Consider the following 21340-nt stretch of genomic DNA (forward strand, 5'->3'; position numbering starts at 1 on the left):
TGCAATTTTTATACTAGCTACAAAATCTCAGAAACCATGAAAGCTTCTGACAGACTTATGAAATTCTGAGAAGGCACTTAAGAAAAATTACTGTCTAACTGGGTGTAGCAATACATTTACTATTGGAGCTTAGAGCTGAAACAGACATAAATTGCATTACAATCGTGTGAGTCCAAAGCTGTTATAGGAGAACTGTTACATGAAGAGCTATGAAGATACATTACAGCCTCTGGTGTCTAAACCACTGTGAAAAATAATTTCCTTAGGTCTCCTAGACCTTCACTAGAAAGATTCCCTGTGTGCTGCAGACTCTCAGTCTACCTTAGTAAGACTGTCTACTACAGTTACAGAAACTGCCATAAATAAATGAAAATTCCTTCACTAATCATAGTCCTGCTAGGAAATAGCAAGAGGCCCTCACATGATCTCACACCATCAAGGAGGGATTTGATTAACTGAGCGCTTGTCCTCTGATGAGTGGTTTCAGCAGCTCTTTTTGGAATACTGGAAAATTAAATAAAAGCATGTCATTCTGACTGTAAATTGTTATCTCCTTACAAAATAAGGTATTTTGATAATAAACAACACTGGCCTCAGATTCTGACAATGAAAACTACTGAAATTGCAGGCTCATTAAGTGGCCTGGAATTAATCAACACACTCGAAGTTGCAAAAGGCATACAGATACACAAATCTTTTTTGAAAACAGAGCAAAAACCCCCAGAATCTCACACTAGCTTTGAATGACCGCAAATGTTATATTTTTCTCCAGATATGAGTAAGATCAGTTATCAGAAGAATTTTGTAAAGCGAAACTGGACCTTAGTCAGTGTTGACCATTGGCAGCCTCAGAGATAGATGATTTCTGGGCATTTGCTTAAGCCATCTGAATCAGTGTTGTGCCTCACAGACCACACAGGGAACATATCTCTACATTTTAAAGCCTTCTTCTTTAATTCAGAAAAAGAAAAATGACAAGTGGTCATGACAAGTCGTTCTTCCTCCTTTTTTACTTGTTGTCCTTGGTCACACATAGAAAAACAGACTGAAAAAATAATCAGAAATTCATTTAAAGTATCTTTTGAGCTAGGAAAGTTGTATTTTTCCTGATACAGTCCTCAGGTGGAGGACTCATTTTGTCTTCATGAAAAAAGAAACACCTAAAAACCCCACATGTATTATTACATTCAGTCAGAAACTCTGCTACCTTTTATCATCATTTCCTAACAGGATTACAAGGCTCTCAGCACCAGAGCTATTATGAGCTCAGATAAGGTTACAGCAGATATCCATTGCATTTCCCATTGTTCATGAAAATCAGGCTGAGATTCACGCAGCTGAAGGCTGAACTGTGCAGAGCACAGGCCAGCTCTGGGCAGAAGAGAAGCAGAGTCTGAGGAGCTGGGAACAGAAAGATCAGGCAGCTCCAAGAGCGCTCAGGCAGCCCCACAAGCCTCATGGTCTTCATCTCAGTGGAGAGACTACGAGTGAAGAACAGCACACAAAGAGCAATGTAAGAGGAAAAATACTTGTGTACTGCTTTGAAATCTAACCTAGGCACATTGATTGAATGAGACAGCAACTCAATTTCTATTTTCTATGTGTACTTGCTGTCCTAATAATTTTGGAAACACTAACCAGATTGTAGACTCTTCGACTCTAGTGTGAGATGAGTATGGTTCTTTTCTTTTTCTTTGTAAATGTGCAGGAACACAAAACTATTTGGTTAGAGAATGCAAAGAAACCTCAACAACTCACTACAATTGTTTATTTAGCATTTACAGTAACATACTCTTTTTTTGTGCGGGCTGCAGTTAGAAACACAAACTGAGATAGGAACACAAACTTACGTCTACTTATTCCCCTTTTTTTCTTAGTTCACAGTAGTACTGGAATCATAACTGTAAGACTTTTATGGCAGCTTTACTTGTTGTGACATTGACTGAGATCCAGATGAAATCGAGGTTACCACAATGGGGTTTTCTTTCCCATTCCAAATCCAAATCTTCATGAACTACTGACTGCTACATTAACGTGTGTTCATACTTCTGACATGCCTTCACAAGACAACTGGCAAAATGCAAGAAGAGCATAGGCAGGAAAAAGGAAAGAGGAAGAACTGGTTGAAAAGAAATGACAAATTGCATACACCAACTTGTTGATATTTTTTAAAAACTATTTTATGACTGTATGAGATTATATGCTTCTATAATTAGAAATTCAGAAACATTTAATCTTAACCTAAATTATATATTTATTCAAATGTGGGTATTCCCAATTGTTCTTTCAGCTTATGTGATTTTTGATTCCAGTGGAAAAAAGGCACTTGACATCATCAGGGCAAATGTAGCATAGTGAAATATAAGGAAATTAGTCTTCTAAAATGGCTCTTAGAAAGATGCACACACCATTACACCATATAATTCAGACAATTTTGCCTATTATTATACCTTGTTTGATTCTATCTTTGAGACACAGTGACCTTTCAATATGTGATTTCAGTCAGCAGACAATGGGAACTTTGATAGTATTTACTGAGAGACACAAACAGATCCACCTCTCAGAGCTCAGCCTGCCCACTCATCTAAGATCCTATCATGCCAGTTTAGTGAACTGATTTTTAGGCAGATGAAACATTTGAATTGTATCATGAGGGTAGTATGGAAGTCATATAAATGAAACCACATCCATAGACTACTTTATTCTTCCTAATTGACTTCTTACCTGCTGCTGTCTGGTGCTTTCTAGGTCAGTCTGCTGAAGAAACAGCCAACAGTCTGAAGGACAAAAATTCTTACTGCAGATGAATTGTGGAGAACTCATTCTCATGCAAGTAGGAAGATATATGCACCAACTGAAGTAGAATTAAAAAATCCATAGCAGGAATGTGGAGATATTAATACTTCCTTTTCTCCTGGCTTAAGCAAGATCTTTGTTCATGCCAGGAGGCTGTGTTATGTGAAAACGAAGTCATCACCTTCTGAATGCTACTCTGCCACCAGGCATTGAGGAAGGAAATAGAAGACATAACTTCAGCAACATTAACCTCTGTTGGGGTATATTGCATTATATTAGAGAGTCTTTTCTTTTAAAAAAAAATTATACTAAACTATTTTAAAATGCCCATTTTTTCCACCTTAGAATATTTTATTTATTGTATCACTGAATCCTCCAGTTTCATAAAGCTTTTTAATTTAACAAAGTAACTCCTGACTGATAAAGGACCTTTTACAGGGAATGCTACCCAATGAATACAAATAACCATTAGGAGTGAACTCCTCTAATGGGGGATGGGAATAAGCCTTAGAGGAGACAACATCCAAGTTCCTCTGCCTGAAGTTGCTCAAGTATACCACTCTCTCACGCCTCTGCTCCTCCCCACTTTTATCACTTTAATATTCTCTGAATATGAATACACTTGTCAAGTTTTAAAGAGCTATTAACTGTAATTATTGATGGTAGCTGGAAGGTGTATTGAAATCCTTTGAAACAAACTAATTAAGAACAATTCCACTGACTAGAAAACATAAACTTTCCCCATCCGTTATTACTGCTCACCTCCTTTAATCAGAAAAACCATAAATGACTGAAGAGGACATATGTCAGTGGAATCACAATTTACTTTTTGGAGGATTGCAAGCCAGCAGGAAGACTGCAATGAGTGTAAGGAGAAGGAAAAAGAGAAATAAAATTATACTATGCCACGTGTAGCAGTTACTCAGTTATTCCAGAAAGATGAACAACTGAATTCTTATGTCAGTGTCAAGAAATCTAAAGTCCAGACTTTACATTCATGTCCAGACACACCTTTTTCACACTATTAATCCAAACACTGTAAGGCACATATGGCAATTCAGGACAGACAATCTTCTACTCTACATTAAAGAGATTATATGTACTACTAAGAATCTTACTGCTAAAATGCTTGCAAAAGCCTCCTTATTTTCTACTAAATTTTGCAGTCTCACTGAAGAGTTATCTGAGCTGCTTGGTAAACAAGTGTGGCTTTGCAATCCAAGGCACTCATTGCTGGCAAAGAATATTCAAAGAAGCAGCTACCCTGAAAGAAAAGGGTGTTTCACTGTTGCACGTCTTTAGGACCTGCCACTACAGAGGTATTTTTGCAGGGATATGATAAGAAAGGTCTCCAAAACCACTCCAGACAAAAGAGACATTGAAAGATTTGAATACACAATACCCTGAATCAGGAAGACTGTTCTACATGAAAGCAGCTGTCAATCATCCACACTCAAACAACCACCTTCCAAAACTGGCCAACATTTCTGTCCATGGATTCTCATAAAAATACTGAGTTTACTACTTGTTCTTGAGAATACTACTCCTAAAATCCAGTGACCATAAACAGAAGGTTTCCAAGTACTAGAAAGAAAATGAAAGCCAAACCTTCCAAACCACACCTTGTATATATTTAACACAGCAAACTGACCTTACCTGCAGCAGTAAGCAGGTCAAGTTACTAACTAGCATCAGCTAACTAGAACGTTCTTACATTGGACATTGGACTAGAAATAAAATCAACATGCCAAAATAATCAATAACAGCTACTGAGACCATAAAACACATGAAATAATTAAACACCTGAGTTATACTCCTAAAAAACAGTCTATCACAATACTGAGAGGGGTGCTCAGGTAGCCTGGGTATGCAAAAGGAAGGACAGGACTTTCTGTTCCACTCAAGGTTAACATCTATGGCCAGTTCACTGTGTGGGAGAAAGCTGAAGCCAGAGTAAAGTTCTTCTGTCCAGCTGAAACTATGCAGGGTAGAAATTACACGAGTAGCTATAAATCTTTCATCCTCAACCAACATATACCAAGACATTTAGTAAAATTATGTTCTTTAGTGATCTCCAACCTGTTAAATTGCAACAAATTTCAGTATTACCAATTTCCCCCATCTGAATATTTTTTGCTTCTTACTTAAACAGAGGAAAGAAAAAACGCTTACTAACACTCTGTTCCTTCATTGTGAAGCAGTACTTTCAGATTTCAGACTATTTCTGAGGTTGAGGGAAAAAAAAACAACCACACCTGTTGAGAATTATCAAAACAATGTCACTTACAACAAATACCATATTCTTATATGGATGTATTGGTAATTGCTTTCCTAGTCTCACAGTTAGTTACTCACAGTTTCTTTTTCTTTAAAACACATAGTTTTATGGTAGTATATATAGATTTATAGGCAGGAAATATGTATGTAAAAAAACAGGGGTCTTGGTGTACCAAGATCATGCATAAAATTACAAAGCTGAAATCAATCTCTCTTTCTCATACAATTTCTTCAGAGAAACTAACAGAAGATCCCTTTACCTATTTGACACAAACCTGCTTGATAAACAGAAGCTGGGCAGTACAGGCAATTATTAACTCGTATTATATATGAAAATGACTGCTATGAAAAAAGTAAATGGTAAGTGATAAAAGGACATTTCTTCCATAATTTCTACTTGATCGCCTATTTAAGATGGCAAACTTCTTATTTGTTCTGTTTCCCATCTATTCATGATGTGAATTACATTAGATACATGTTGATACATTGTTGACATCATGTTTCTCCACCTGAACCAAAGCATGGCTGATAGTACAGGTGCGAAGAAATAAATTTATTGAGAATATGACTTAGTATTAGAACATGTACAATTTATTCTCCAACCGTCAAGCTCATCTGCAGCCCCACAAGGTTCTTTAATGGCTATAGTCTGCTCACAAAGTCAGGGAATGGAAGTTTTGGGACAAAAACAACCCAAAGAATTAAAAATTTCATCTTCTAAAAGATCCTCTGATCAAGAAGAAAAGCCTCAGATGGTCTGAATTCTTCCATCTCCAAAAAGTAACACAACAGAACACATCTGAAGGTGAAAAAAAGGTAACTGAGCATGCAAAATGTTGGTCACTTTGATGACATCAAATTTCCAGGTGTTCATGTGACAATCAGTGATTAAGAGCATATATTGTTTAGGAATACATATGGCTAACTCAGTTCTGGCCAGGGGTTCAAAATGAGGAATTCACTTCCATCTTTCCCTTTTGCCATGATGCCAGCCCTCAAGAGAATGAATTTACATGAAGAACAGTTTGGCTCTAGTGATGGACTTTGGTGCAGTCTTAATGCCTCTCACATGAAAAAGCTTCCTCTAGACACTAAATGTTAACCATTTTGTGATTTACAAGAGTAATATATGAAAATGGCTAATCAATGTGGGTTCCAAAATGCCAAGAGGTTTTTTCTGCAGAAAAAAAACCCCCACAAAATGACACGATGTAAGTAAATGGAATTTACTTCCATCTTCCAGTTATTTTGATACAATCATGAGAGCTTGAGACAAAAACTATTTGTTTGAATAATAAACCAGATAGACTCACAGAAGCTAAGTCTATCTAAGGCAAGATAAATGAAGACTGACAGACACATAAAAGGAGATATTAATGAAGTCTATTGGTTTAATTTTCTTCAGAATTAACATAGAAATATATGCTTCTTTGTAAGAACTAAATACATTTCATTTAGATAAAGATGTACGATCAGAAAAGTATGATTCTCTACCATTGCTGAGAAACTAAAAAGGGACAAATAATAACAGTTATTTTCATTTTGTAACTTCTGTCTACAGCAATTAAATCAGCTTGTGTATTAGCAGTATAATGAATCAGTACATTGGTGTTAACTAGTCTGCAAATCATTGGTTCTGAACTAATTGAGTTTCAATCTTCTACAGTTCTTCACTGCCGTGGTAGATGATCAAGCAGTTCAGAGTTTGGCATAGTCTTTCAGGATCATTTCCAGTTTCTGGCTCAGCATGATGTTCCCCTTCACTTTTAGTTTACCAGAAAAGAATGCCTAAAAAAAAAACAGAAGGGAAAAACATGTATTCAACTGCTCACTAAGAAACCAAAGAGTCACTAGAACAAAATAAGAAGCCAAAGAACGGTTGTTTAGCACTCAGGAGAAAGCCTTTAGTGCACAATGCTTAACTGGTTATCAGTTATTAAAAAAACCTGTTCAATTCTAATACCATCCACAACCAGATTTTTTTATCTATAGTGCAGACAAGGCCAATGCTGTCACTCATGGGAAAAAAATTAAGTAAAATAAACACAAAGTAACTTCAGTGGCCTCTGCTGCCTTTCCACATATAGCACAGAGTATTTCTCCAACTGTAAGAAAAATGCCTTCACAGAATCTGATGGCAAAACTTCAGCAGGGCACAAAAAATAAAGCTCCCAGCATCATCCCCTCACACGACAAATATCCATATTTCATTATAAAAAATGAAAAATGGAATGAAAAGGCTATATAATGAAAATTAAAGACTAATGAAAATGTAAGCTACACACTCAAATTCCTACTAAATACAAACATATACTCGCACAATGTATTACACACATATGCCAAAGAAATGCAATGGCTTTATACATAGCATATTACAACAAACAGGAAATAAGCAACATTTTGTTGCATTTGCAAAGTCATAAATCAATCAGTATTTTCACTTCAATGCTGGTATATTACATTTTTATTCTCCCTACTTCAAAGACGCTGTTTCAATCTAGTTCGTATTTTTTTAAAACTAGTTTTGCTTCACAATGGCTTTGGAGTTTGAAAGCCCTTTGAAAGTTCCTTAAATTTTCTTTTGCATAGTTCCATTAGCTTGAAATACATTCAAATAAAGAATAGAGAGAGCCAGCAGAAAAGAATTTGAATAGATGCTTTGAGCTTCTTTAGATGGAAAACTTCACAGAAACTCAAAGGAAACACTAATGCCTAAACATAGATCATGTTCCTGAATTGCAATCACTGTTCTTTAGCATTCTGATGATTACACATCATGATTACACAAGAAACAGACCTTGTTTGTTTATGCTTTATGCCTGCTGTATACAGAGGGTCACAAAGGATTTTACTCATGTGGTATGTAAGACTTCTAAAAAATATTCACCATGATCATTAGTCTCCAATTTACAATCAAAGTCTCCAACAACTTCTGCTTGAGATCAAAGAAAAGGAACTGTTTGATACATGATGAGCTTAATTAAAGTTTTCATTTGCTCAAGCTTTAATCTGTAAGCTGACATATTAAATTTGTGACAGTTCAATTTACTTTTACACAAGGCATTTTTATTAGTAAAATTAGTCATTTTAATCAGTTGATTACTTTAAGAAGCTAAAAGTGCAGACCCAGATTATAGACCTTCCTTAAATCTGTATTTCCCTGAAAAATATCCTGATTTAGGTAAATTTTGACCATCTAAATGCATGCATTGTCTTGACATTTCTCTGTGCTGCACTACTAGCAATAAATCAGACCATGCAACAAACATCAACTTCCTGCAACATGACAATCAAAACAGCCTGAATGATCAAACTGACAAATCTAAACTGGCAAATTGTATACTGTGAACACCAGGAAGTAAACAAACTCCTAAGTTTGCATGCCAGGCTTTATGTCACAGAATCACAGTATACTCTAAGTGGGAAGGAACCCAGAAAGATAATCTAGTCCAACTCTAAAGCGAATGGCCCGTACAGGTATTGAATCCCCAACCTTGGTGTTATCAGGGCCCCTGCTTTAGTCCTTTGTGGCTGTCTTTGCCTTAAGATAATAAAGATGGTATAAATGCCCCCTCACACTTTCTGGCTAATTCAGTATAACATACTGATGTGCTTATACCTTATCTTGCTCTGGTCTCCACTGGCAAAACCTCCCAGGGTTTAGGATTTCAGAATGCAAACAGTCATGAACCACAGCTTGATGTAAGGCAAATAATATGTCTACATACAAGAGAGTATGTCTGTGACACCCAGGCTTTACCTTTTGGGGGTTGACCTTTTGTTGTACCACATCCATGAAATCCTCATCCGAGAGAGTGAAGGTAGTGTCAGCAGAATTTCTGGCAGGTCCTTGATACACTGCTCCAGAGCCATTCTTTAAGTCAATTGCTGAGAAGCAAGAGCAAAGACAGTTTAATTTCAAAATAAAGATAAAACTTTCAGGCTTAAGAACAGTACTTTCCTTACCTATTATTATAAAGCATCCAGTCTAAATTATCAGCTATCAGCTACTCAGAAAATAAATGAGGTATAATTCTTCTTCATCAATGAAAGAAAATAAAAAAAATATTCCTGTACTGAAGGGGAGGGTGTTTACAGCAAGGACTTCAACATTCTTGCAGTGATGGTAAATCTATTTTCAAATGACACCTAAGATGCACAGGGTATTAATTAGTGCACTTACTGCAAAAGTGTTCAAGTTAGTAATAAAGCCCCAAAGTTCAAAACCAGCATCCTGTAGTCAGACAAGGCAAATGTAGTGGTGTTCAAACACACTGCCCATTTTCCCTGGTCTGTCCTCCAGGCAACACAATATAACCTATTCTGCTTCATGCAAGGAGTGTTTAAAGCCTTGCCAATTATCTGTCTTTCTCTCCTGGAAAGACAAAAATTCCTACAAGTGTCTGTAGCTTCAGAGAGTTCTTTTCCCACACCAAATGACCTGCCAAAATAATCTACTACAAAGCTAACACCATCAGGTATGGTGTCATTTGTTTAGAAGAGTATTTTGACAGGATGTGCTCTGCTGAGTCATTCTCAGATTTTGAAAATTCCTGCCTTTCCTTTACACCTTTGCCTCTTGATCCATCATGCCCCCAATCCCACACATTATTTATGTGGATATTCCTGTAATAACATGGCACCTCTAATCACAGAATCATGGATGACAGTTAGTTGCTCTTCATGGACAAATTTTAAGGCCCTTGCCTTAAAATGGAGCTTTATTTCTGCATAAACTATCTTATGTGCCAGTTTTATCCAAATAATTTTTTGACAGGGTAAGGGGAACTATAGAGACTGGGAGTAGCTTTAGCATATTTAAGTCTTTCATTTTCTGAAATCTGCTTCAAGCAATATTTATCTAGTTACAACAGAACTAGAAGGGGACTTGGGTATACAACATTGCTCAGTGAGAAGTGACATATTGGATTATTATTTTCCAGTTGATTTTAAGGTAAATTATAAATCTTGGAACAGATTTAATACATATCACTAACTTCAAGCAATATGGGAAGAAATTTAAAAAGGTTACTGAACACCAGATGAATTATCTGTACATTTGTGTTTGTGGGTAGGGGCTGTATAACAACATCCTTGTGGCCCAAACCAGCGACTATATGATCTAACATACCTGAGCCTTTAACATTGCTCCTGTAAGTTATGCAGGCACAGACTATTATTAGGAAAACAAAAATCAAAAAAAATCATCCACTGAATCATGAAATGCAAGCCACACACACCAACTGAAGTCTGAGAGTGGATACCAGCTTTCAGACTAAGTTAACCGGTGCTTTTAAAATACTCCTCTACCCAAATGCTGCTAATGTTGAGCACCATACTAGTGCAGCCAGACTGTTCCCTTGGAGACAAACAGTGAGGTCAGCAAGCACTACAGATTAATTCACAAAACACAGACATGGTGTCTAGGAGGCCCGCAGTTCCTAGCCAACTGTTTTGAATTACTTCCGGACCTTAGGAATCCCTTTTGTATTTCATTCTGCTGGCAATAATGTTTTTTCCTGTCCCTACCATTCCTACACTGCTCCAGAAGGGAGCCAGATACTGGAAGCCTGACATACTGTCTCCCTAGACACAACTTCTCATTCTTCACTAACTACTGGCTGAAAACAAATTTAGATACACTTTATTGATAATACTGATCCATCAGTCTCACCAGTGTCAGGTTTAGATGACAAAAACAATTAAATAGGTGTAATGGCTCAGAAAAGTTCTCACAACCCTTAAGTTTTATTTTGAATATGGTACATAATTAACAGCTGTTACATTGTTGTACATTAAGAAATTACTTAACATTATTACAGTCCTTGTTCTCCTTCTCCATTTCCTAGCGAAATCCCAAGACCATCATTTACCATCAATATCTACAATTAACACTAACCTCTCAAATTAACACTAACCTCACAACCACACCTTTAACATTGCATAATCATGGCACCCATAATCAAGGTAAATCTTTCATGTTTACAGAATCACAGAATGATTAATGTTGGAAAAGACCACTACCTTAACAACTAGACCCCAGCACTAAATGCCACATACAGCAGTTTCTTGAACACTTCCAGGGATGGTGACTCCACCCTGTCTGTGAAGAAATTTCTCCTGATGTTCAACATGAACTGCCCATGCTGCAGTCTGCAGATGTTTCTTCTTGTCCTGTCCCAGAAGCAGCATGAGAAGCCAACACCCACCTGGCTACAGCCTCCATCCAGGCAGTTGTACAGAGCAGCAAAGGAGGTCTCCCTGAGCCTCCTTTTCTCCAGGCTGAACAACAGCAGCCCCTTCAGCTGCTTCTCACAGGACTTGAGCTCCAGACCCTCCCCCAGCTCCATTACCATTCTCTGGACTCACTTCCCCTCATTCTTCCCACCAACAAAGTCTTTCTTGTGAGGGGCCCAGAACTGGACACAGCACTTGAGGTGTGACCTCACCAGTGCCATGTACAGGGGGACAGTCACTGCCTGGTCCTGCTGGTCACACTGTTGCTGATACAGGCCAGGATGCCACTGGCCTTCATGGCTACCTGTGCATACACTGGCTCATGTTCAACCAATTGTCATCTAAAAACTCAGATATTTTTGCACTGGGCAGCTTACAGCTTTCCAGCCACTCTGCCCAGCCTGTGGCACTGCCTGGGGTTGTTGTGACCCAATGGCAGGATCTGGAACTTGATCTTGCTGAACCTCATCCAATGTTCCTTGGCCCATTGATCCAACCTGCCCAGATCCCTCTGCAGAGCTTTCCAACCTTCCGGCACATCAACATTTGCACCCAAACTGGTGTCATCAGTGAAAGGGCTGAGGGAACACTCAATTCCCTCATCCAGACCAACAACAATGATATTGAAGATATGAGACAGGACTGGCCCCAATACTGAGCTCTGGGGAGCACCACTTGTGACTGGCTCCACCACTCGCCAGGCCCAGCCATCCAGCCAGTTTTTTACCCAGCAAAGATTATGACTGTTCAAGCTGTGGACTGCCACTTTTCCCAGGAGAATCCTGTGGGACACAGTGCCAAAGGCTTTGCTGAGGTGAGTCACCTAGTCATAAAAGGAGAGCATATTGGTCAGCCAGGACCTGCCTTTTCTACACCTGTGCTGGCTTTGACCCTGGCCCTTGGTTCCCAGATGTCCTGAGTGACAGCAATCAAGATGGTCTGCTCCATAACCTTGCTGGGTACCAAGCTCAAGCTGATCTCAAATCCTGAATCCCACCTCAAGGTAATCCTTACTAGTTACTAGAAATTCCAAGTAAAAAAAAAAAAACAAGGGAAAAAAAAAAGAAAAAGAAAAAAGAAAAGGATCGATCTAGTGGTACATTCTTTTCCCAAAAATGTCAAAAAGGTTATTTCCACTTCCTCTAGATTCTTTTTAAATAACATTAAGATTTTTGATGAGGAAGCAAAAAAATGAAAAAAAAAAACCTAGGCAGCCACAAAAGCAAAGCACTCTGACAACAAAACTGTCTTTTCTATAAAAACACAGAGAACAAACAACAAAATAATTGTTACTTGATCCATTCCTTTTTGTAGGCTTCATCATAAATGAGTTGACCTCTCTAATATAAGTAGTTAAAACAAAAAAGGTGCCACTGTGGATAAAGAGTGGTCCAAAATATATCAGATATTAGTATTTAGCGAAGGAAAATAACTGCCCACTTTATAAATAATGAGTCGGGAGTGAACAAAATGAATGAGTGGGGAGTGAACAAAATTGAATGAACAAAAACTTGTTCATTCAATTTTTTTTGCAGGGCAAAAAAACAAACAGAAGGATTGGAAACATACACAATCCATTTTCTTCCCTCCTGACCTACACCTAGGCTAGAATACTGAAAATACAATTCAGACTAAACAAGAGCACTACCTTGTGGATAAATAAACTAGCAATCAAAGAAAGAAGCTGAATTCCAGAACTGGTCCCATACATTAGAGCAGAAAAATCCTAGCTTTCCAATGACCAGAGAGAGTGCCCTCTTGTTTCTCCTGTGGAATACATTCTATTACACACCTGGCAGAAAAGTAGAATCAAGAAGTTCAAGTGAATGAAATGCTAGTTTTCATTCAAATTTTTGCTTTTACTTCAATACATAGATGTTTCATTACATTAATTAAAATTTATTAATTATTATCATCAAAAAGATGATGTTGTCAGAGATAAAATAAAAATAGAGAAAATTCACATATATAGGAGTCAAAACACTAGATAAAACAGTAGACATTGACATTTTATGGCAGGTTTCCAAAAACCTAAAAACCTAGTATTTGGGGTGAGAATCTTTTTTTTACTTTGAAGAGTGCCTTACCATTTCTAGAAGAAAAATATTAACAGTCAGACTTTTTTTAGTTTGGTTTGTGTTTTATTCTGCTTTAAAGTGGACAATTAAGGGCAATACAAGACTCAACTGCTAACCAAATAAAAACAGGTATTCTTCATTGCCTGAAGTCATATTGCATCGTCAATTATTGAGCAATTTCACTTTAATTTATCAGCTGTTCACAACCAACCACATGTAACAATTTCTCCCCAGTTCTCATAACAAAGTTCTATTCTTCTGAGAACTGGAAAGGAACAGAAACATCTCCTGCCTTCAGCACTAACTTCAGAAACATGAAGAAAAGCAACAGATTGGCAAACTCTTCTAAGTGCTGTTCTGGAGTGCCATTAACTATCAGCCAACAGATCTCAACAGCATTACCTTTTCTCTACAGAAAGCAAAGTTGAAATGAAACCTTAACTCTAAAAATAAAAAAAAAAAAATTATAACTAACAATAGCCTGAAAAAAAGGCTATTGTTGTAAAGTAATAGATAATGCAGGAGAGAGCAAAGCATGCTTTAGGTAGTGAAGCAAACTGGAAAAATCTGGGGTGGGTTATCAATTAAGGTTTTTGTTAAAAAGTGAAGGTAGTTTCAGTACCACTACACTTATTTCTGAGGTATTGCTTGAGATACTTGCTTTATCTCTTTTAAAAGGATTTTCATCATCCTCTTGAATTAGAACAGCTTTTTTTTATACAGAGATACCACTAATTAAGGCCAGTTGTCAGGCATTACAGTTCAACATTGTTTACACAGCAGATGAGCTGTCCAAAATTTCACATCCTGAGTGCACAGTCAGGTGCTCTACACCTCTTCATGGCTTCACACCATCCACAGAGAACTGCATAGAAGGAAAGGCCACTGCTGGTTAAACAGACTAGTGTCATAATACTAGTGCCTCCATAAAGATGTCTCTCTGTACCAACAAAAGCCACATTCAATTCACAAATTTCACTTGACTTCTAAAAATCCTGGTTTACTGCAGAAAGTAGAGATCAAAATGTCACAGTTGCAGTTAGAACACTAGAAATAAACATAAATATAGTAAAATAAAAACTTTTTGTTTCCCTAAAATTTGAAAGATTCATTGCATACACAAGAACAAATTTCACAGAATCAGAGAATCATTAAGGTTGGAAAAGATCTCAGAGTCCAAGTTTTAATGGTCAATACCTTGACAACTCGACCATGGAACCGAGTGTCACACTCAGTTATTTCTTGAACACCGCAGGGACAGTGACCCCAGCACCTCCCTGGACAGCCCATTCTTTCCACTAACAAATTCTTCCAACATCACCATTCCATGATTGAGGTCCATTTTTACTGGTCCTGCAATTTCTTACCTGGGAGAAAAGACTGACCCTCACTTGGCTACAACCTCTTTGCAGGCAGTTGTAGAGAGTTGTAAGGTCCCCACTGAGCTGCCTTTTCTCCAGGATAAACAGCCCCAGCTCCCTCAGCTGCTCCTCACAGAACTTGTGCTCCAGACCCTTTCCCAGCTCCACTGCCCCTCTCCGAACACACTCCAGCACCTCAATGTCTTTCCTGGACTGAGGGGCCCAGAAATGGACACAGCACTTGTGCTGTGGCATTTGCCTTCTGTTATCTGCTTCCTGCCCTGATCTGAAGAGGCTGAAGGACATCAGCAGAAGATGCTGGAGCTACAACCATTGAGTAAGGGAGCAATGGGCTGCAGGGCCCAGATTGTTTCCAGCACTGTCAACTGCTGCGCTCTTCACAAGAGCACAAAGCTGTGTAAAAGTGACAAGTCAAAAAATTAGAACACATGACAGAACAACTAGATATCCAATTAAATAAGAGAATGAGGCCTACCAGGTAGCCCAAAAGAACCAGAAACACCGTTTGTAAAGGCCTAGGAGGCCCTTACAAAGAGAGGCCTAAAAAAAGATAGACTGTTAATTAACATCGAGTTACAGCTTAAAACAAAAAACTCAGCCAAAATAATATTCCTCCTCATACACAAGTTGTTTCAGTGATAACTTTTCAAGAATTTTGACCATACACTGAAATAGTATGTAATATTTAGCTACGTGAACCAAATTGTGAATTTATTTTAATGTCGTACTTTCCTTTTGGCTTTCTTGTAGCTATGCACATTATGGGATTGACCCTCCAAAATGGCAATTTTACTTAGAAAAGAGAGAAAGATAATTCAGAATTTATCTAATCTAGCAGCATAACATTTATAAAAATTATTTAAAATTCTTGTACACAGAAGATCAACTAATAACCACCAGGCCAAATTTAAATGTACAGTAAAGAAGTGCAATTCTACTAATTGAGTCAAGTAACATTAAAATCTGAAGCACCTTTGAAAACCAGTCAAAATAGTGACACAGAAATAAATTCAAGCTATAGCAAAGGTAACATTGTACTGTCATCTTCAGTTTTTAAAGTAAAAAATCAATTTGACTAAGACTAAAATTTTTAACTGTGTACGGAAGCTCACCTTACATTAAGAACTCAAAGTCAAGCATTCAAGTGAGAAAATGGCATTGTCAGTGTTATAAATTCCAAACTACTGTCATTGCTCATCCGAATTACAAAAGTCTTGCTGGTGACCATACAGAGATCTTGTAAAAATCACATAAAGTCAGAAATCTTTTAGATTATTGAGAATATCCTAACTTCAAGAAAGCTGTCTTCCTTGGAATGTAAACTCACAAACTTCCATCTTCTTCTGCACTTACCATGGAAAATGAATTATACCAGCATCTGGTAGAAAAGACACTTGAATACTGAATAACAATGTAACATATGCAAACACGCATAAAGAATTAAGTTGGCAACTGCTTATAAAACTCAGGTACTTGCCTCTGAAGGCCTTTTGCTTTATGGTTTTTTGGATATGTCCTTTTTAATGGCAGAGAAGTGTTTTCAAATATTCCCCAAATAAAAATTTAATCACGCAGATAAATATATAGCTTGCCATTAAAAATATGCCATTGGAGTTAAACAGACATCAACAATAGTAGGCTCTTTTTCCATGTAGGGACAAACAGTGAAGGTTGATACTACAGTTGTCGTAACTCCTAAAATTATGCTAGTGAGTTAACTATTTTCATATAGACAATATGAAATTTTAATATTTAGATTATTTGTAGCAGTCTAACTATTTTTTAGTACTAACCAATTCCTGTTTTCTTCCTCCAAAAGGTACTTGAAATCTAAAGGCACACAAAAATATTCAGAAAACACAAATACAGAAATAGGATGACACAAAGTTTTTTCAAAAGAAGTGATATACAAAGGAAGTACTTGCATACCAGTACTCCCAAAAGGAAAAGTAAACAACATTTCCTACAGACACCCTGCTGGGTCACCTAGATATTTACCTTCAGCCTTACTACACCATAGAGACTACAGTACTTCATAAGGAACTGACCACACTGTAAAAATTTTGACAGTAACTTTTCCAAGGTTCTGGAAAAGTTTCATTTCAGCTCTTAATAGCAGTCAGCAGTGGGAAATGGTTAAATATATTAGATTAGCTCCTCCAGCCTCCATCCCACAGGGATCTTTTTTTCCAAATGCATGTAATAGTACAAAAAATTGTCACTGCAACAGAAGCAGAGGGAACAAGACAAACAAAAGCTATGTCTATTTAATCCCTTTTAGCTAGAGACATATGAACAGGAAGAAAGCAGTACGTTCTTCCTACTGCTTCAGTAGGAGAAGCAGGAGAGGACAAAAGGCTGACTATTGATTTATTCGAAGCAGGAGTTTCTTGATCTGAATACAATAGCAAAAACATTCACCTCTTTCCCCTCTAATAAAATGTGATCTCATGAGGCAAGTAAGGGCACTGCTCAGGCCTAAATATCTAAGTGCGCTTGTTCTGCATTCAGCAATTTTCAGTCTCAGAACTTCTCACTGTGTGAGAAATTTTATTCATATTTGAAACACCCCTCAGCAGATTTCTCCTCCATTGACTTGTCCCTCTATTCTCTGGACATACATAATATTGAACTTAGGTGATCAATAAAGCAATTCCAAAGTTAATGCAAATGATCAATCAACCTGAAATAGTTTTCTGGTTGTCATTATAAACATGACCATCACTTGTATCAAGTTTAGCTACACATGAAACAATAGGACTGATGTGGAGTACAGAGTGTTTCTCAACAAATACAAGTTTCCACTTCAAGTATTCAGGAGTTTAACCAATGCACTTCTAATTACCACTTAAAAACGTGATAATAATATCACCTAATGTAATATCACCTAAAAGCAAGAACACAAGTAAAACTTCGTATGCCTTCTCTCAAAGTTCTAACCATGTCCATAATTTAAATTACTTCATGCAAAAATGGAAAACTGCAGACAATAGAAATGATTAAGAGCAGTAATGAATTTTAAGACAGAATGTCTGAGTTGGATTATTCAGTATTTCCCTTGTCTCATTTTGATATATAGGCAATCAGCTTGCATAATCCCCACAGGTATATTCATATTTATTAACTTCTATCCAAACAGAAATCACTCTTTAGCCCTCAAAAACTGCTTAAAAAGCAAGGCAAGTAGAACACAACTATCCTGATCAATCTCTGTATAATATTTTTTCCTGAAACTTAACAGCAGTCCTGCTACTCAGAATCTCTACTGGTCAACATTAGGAAAGGATTAAGTAAAATGATAGGCTTCTAAATTGCTCAACAATAGTTTAAAAAAAATCACAGTGTACAGAACAAAACATAACAGCAGACCTGATCTGACCTACTGTCAGTCTCCCCTCTCAGCCCCTTCACCTGCATCACCCCCAAAATTCTTTTGACTACATCCAACCACTGAGACCAAACAAAATGAAGTCTAAGCAACAGGCTTGACCCAGACTTTCATTTCCCCACAAAAAGGCCTGGAAGTTACAACCTCACTAAGCTTCTTCCCTTTGGAAAATCTTTACACTCCACCAATAAAGCAGTAGACATGTCAACAAAAAACCAAAAAAGAAATTCCAAAAATAAAAAAAATCTATCCAATTAATAAAAGAAGATTTGGGGTTGTTTTCAAATATACATATCTTTATAAAGAGAACAAAGGAGACCTTAAGAAGAAAAGGTTTTTGAGGAAGTAGCTTTCCCCCATCAGACCACTTCACATAATTCTATTATTCATTTAATCAGGAAAAACTTCTCCTGTGAGCCACTGCTATTACAGGCTTTAGCTTCTCATCATCAATCAGTCCCATGCTTAAATGATGGGAAATCATGATTATGCCTCCATTAAACTTTGATCTCAAAAAGTAAATGGAAACAAATTGGGCTACGTTTTTCACTGAAGTGACAAGAACAATGCAGTAGAAATAATTACTTATTTGTTTTAGATCAGTTAGCATGTACATCACCAGCAGTCTAATTACTGTAACACTCCTACTAGGCTAATTTAGCATGCTTTCCTAAGTGCAGTGGCAATCCAATCTGGAAAATGTAAGTCGAAATGCACTGAAGTTCTAAAGGATGATGTAACCTATGCCTACACCAAACAGAAGAATGTTCCTTGAAAGAGTAGTACCTACAAAGTTTATCTGACCTCCTTGTCATTTGTGCACCCAGATTGCATTCAGACCTGTAGGTCCCACTACATATTCACCTACTACGCTATGCTTAGTTCCAAGCTATCAGTTTAATTGGAATGATTACAATAAATCCCACTTCATAACAAAAATGCATTGGGGTATCACATAAACACCGCAACTTACTCCACTGCATTGCTGTTTTTCCATCTTTAGTGATGTCCCACTGGAATACAGCATTAACTTTCTTTACCAATTCATTTCCCATCTCTTTTACACGGCGACCAATTTCTTCAAACACAAGGTTACTCTGCAGCCCTCCAGCCTTTAAAAAAAAGAAAGTATGAAGAATTTAAAATTGAAACTTTGTTAAAAGGTACTGAACATGTCACTTTCCAGTATGCAAAGCTTCAACTATCTACATCAGAATTATTAAATACAACTGAGATTTTTTTCTACCACAAAATAATCACCTCTAGCCACCATCACCACTAAAGAATACATTCAAGCAAAAAATGCTTCATTTCAAATTTTCATTTAAATTTTTTTCAAATTTTGTTTTTAATAGTTTTTGTCATTTATCATTACAGTATCAGACAATGTTTTTTAATTAGTGCTCTAAGAGCTTCTAAATTGCCCTTTTTTTTCCTTTGGATGATAACCACTGCCACTTTTTCTACAGTGAATGTTATGTTAGTTTTCAGAACAAAAAAAAAAATGTTTTTACTTTGACATGAAAAATGTTCAAAACATACCGCACGATGAATACAGTCAGAACTGCGGTGCAGAAAAAATTTAACAGTGGGATCAGCTACATTTACATTTCCAACTTTTCCAAGCACATTATTTTGCAAGCCTTTCACTCTCTTTCTTTTAAGAAATATTTTTACTGGATAAAAGGCTTCACTTTAGGGAAGCTACTTCAGTGACATTTTTTGTCTAACTGGAACTGGAGCAAAGAAAGTCTCAGAGCTTTAGTTGTTTGCTGTACCTACCTGTAGGGCAGAACACAAGACTCCTCAGGCTGCTATTTTGTCACCTCTTTGGTTAAGCCTAACATTTTCCATTATATTAATGGTTCTCAATGGTCTTTAAATTTGCCAATCTTCACACAGTCAGGCTGGTTTCCCCTGGTGGGTGTCTGACCCTGCCGCAAATTTCTGCCAAAGCACCTTAATTTCTCAGGGTAAGCTTAAAGAAGAACACCTGTTACGCCAATTTTTTTTTTTTTTAAAAAGACAATCTGAGCAGTTCAAGAAAGTTCTAAGGTTTGAACTTGATTCAACAATTCAGAATGTCTTAGAAGATTAAACACAAGCAGCAAAAAGAAATAGGTTCCTGGATAAATCATAGAATCATAGGATGGCCTGAATTGGAATGATCCTAAAGATAATCTAGTTCCAACCCCTGTTGGGGGGCAGGGACGTTTTTCACTAGACCAAGGTGCTCCAAGCCCCATCCAGCCTGGCCTTCAACACTTCCAGGGATGAGGCAGCCACAGCCTGCTGGTTTCTCTAGGAAACCCATTCCAGTGCCTAACCAACCTCACAGTAAAGAATTTCTTCTTAAGATCTAATCTAAACCTAGCCTCTTTTAGTTTGAATCCATTTCCCCTTATCCTGTCACTACACACTCTTGTGAAAAGCTCCTCTTTGTCTCCCTTTGGGTAATAAAAGGCCACAACTAGGTCACTCTGAGGGTTTCTCTTTTCCAGGCTGAACAAACCAAATTCTCTTAGCCTTTTCTCATGGGAAGGATGCTCAAACCCCCTCATTTTCTTGCTGTCCCTCCTCTGGACTCACTCCAACAGGTCAATGCCCTTCCTGTGCTGGGGTCCCCAGAGCTGGATTCAGGTTCCATGTGGGGTCTCACCAGAGCAGAGCAGAGGGGCAGAATCCCCTCCCTCAACCTGCTGGCTATGCTGCTTTGGATGCAGCCCAAGTATCACCCAATATTCCCCATTCTGTGATTAAAAGCTTTATAGAAATGTCACAATCTCAGTATTTCATAAATGTCAAAGCATTAAAATTTCATAGTTTGCATGCAGGAATCAATGGGGAAAAAAAACCAGTTTACTAAGGCATTGCCTTAATAATAAACAACAAATATGCATTGCCTTAAGTGACTTTTAGACCACATTAGGGTCATCCTCATTATTGCATATACAATTCTGTGTTTTGTGGCAAGTACAGTACTGGAGGCTTAAGGTATGCATGCATGCTGGGGATGTTTTTTAGGTATACACAGGATAAAGAGCATGTTGTGTGCCAGGCCTAACCACATGTACAAACAGCTCTCAGAGTCTTATTTCAAAATGATTCAATGACAAAACTTCTTTTCTGTGAGTACATTATGTCATTTTCACTCATGCTAATGCCTTCTTGCCCCTATCCCT

At 37.4% G+C, this 21340-nt stretch overlaps 1 protein-coding gene across 1 annotated transcript in view; it reads right to left on the minus strand.

Annotated features, from left to right (window-relative positions):
• Window positions 1-6444: 6444 nt before the first annotated feature.
• The window catches only part of HSD17B4 (hydroxysteroid 17-beta dehydrogenase 4), a 62884-nt gene continuing 47988 nt past the window's right edge, over window positions 6445-21340 (minus strand). The window contains exons 22-24 of the mRNA XM_071424390.1: window positions 19132-19270; window positions 8834-8961; window positions 6445-6861 (exon numbers count right to left, since the gene is read on the minus strand). Coding sequence (XP_071280491.1) covers window positions 6772-6861; window positions 8834-8961; window positions 19132-19270 — 357 coding nt within the window. The 3' untranslated portion in view covers window positions 6445-6771. The remainder of the gene's footprint in view (window positions 6862-8833; window positions 8962-19131; window positions 19271-21340) is intronic.

This window comes from Agelaius tricolor, unplaced genomic scaffold, assembly GCF_023055355.1.
Source record: "Agelaius tricolor isolate 1412-34295 unplaced genomic scaffold, bAgeTri1.0.p SCAF_4, whole genome shotgun sequence".
Classification (NCBI taxonomy): Eukaryota; Metazoa; Chordata; class Aves; order Passeriformes; family Icteridae; genus Agelaius; species Agelaius tricolor.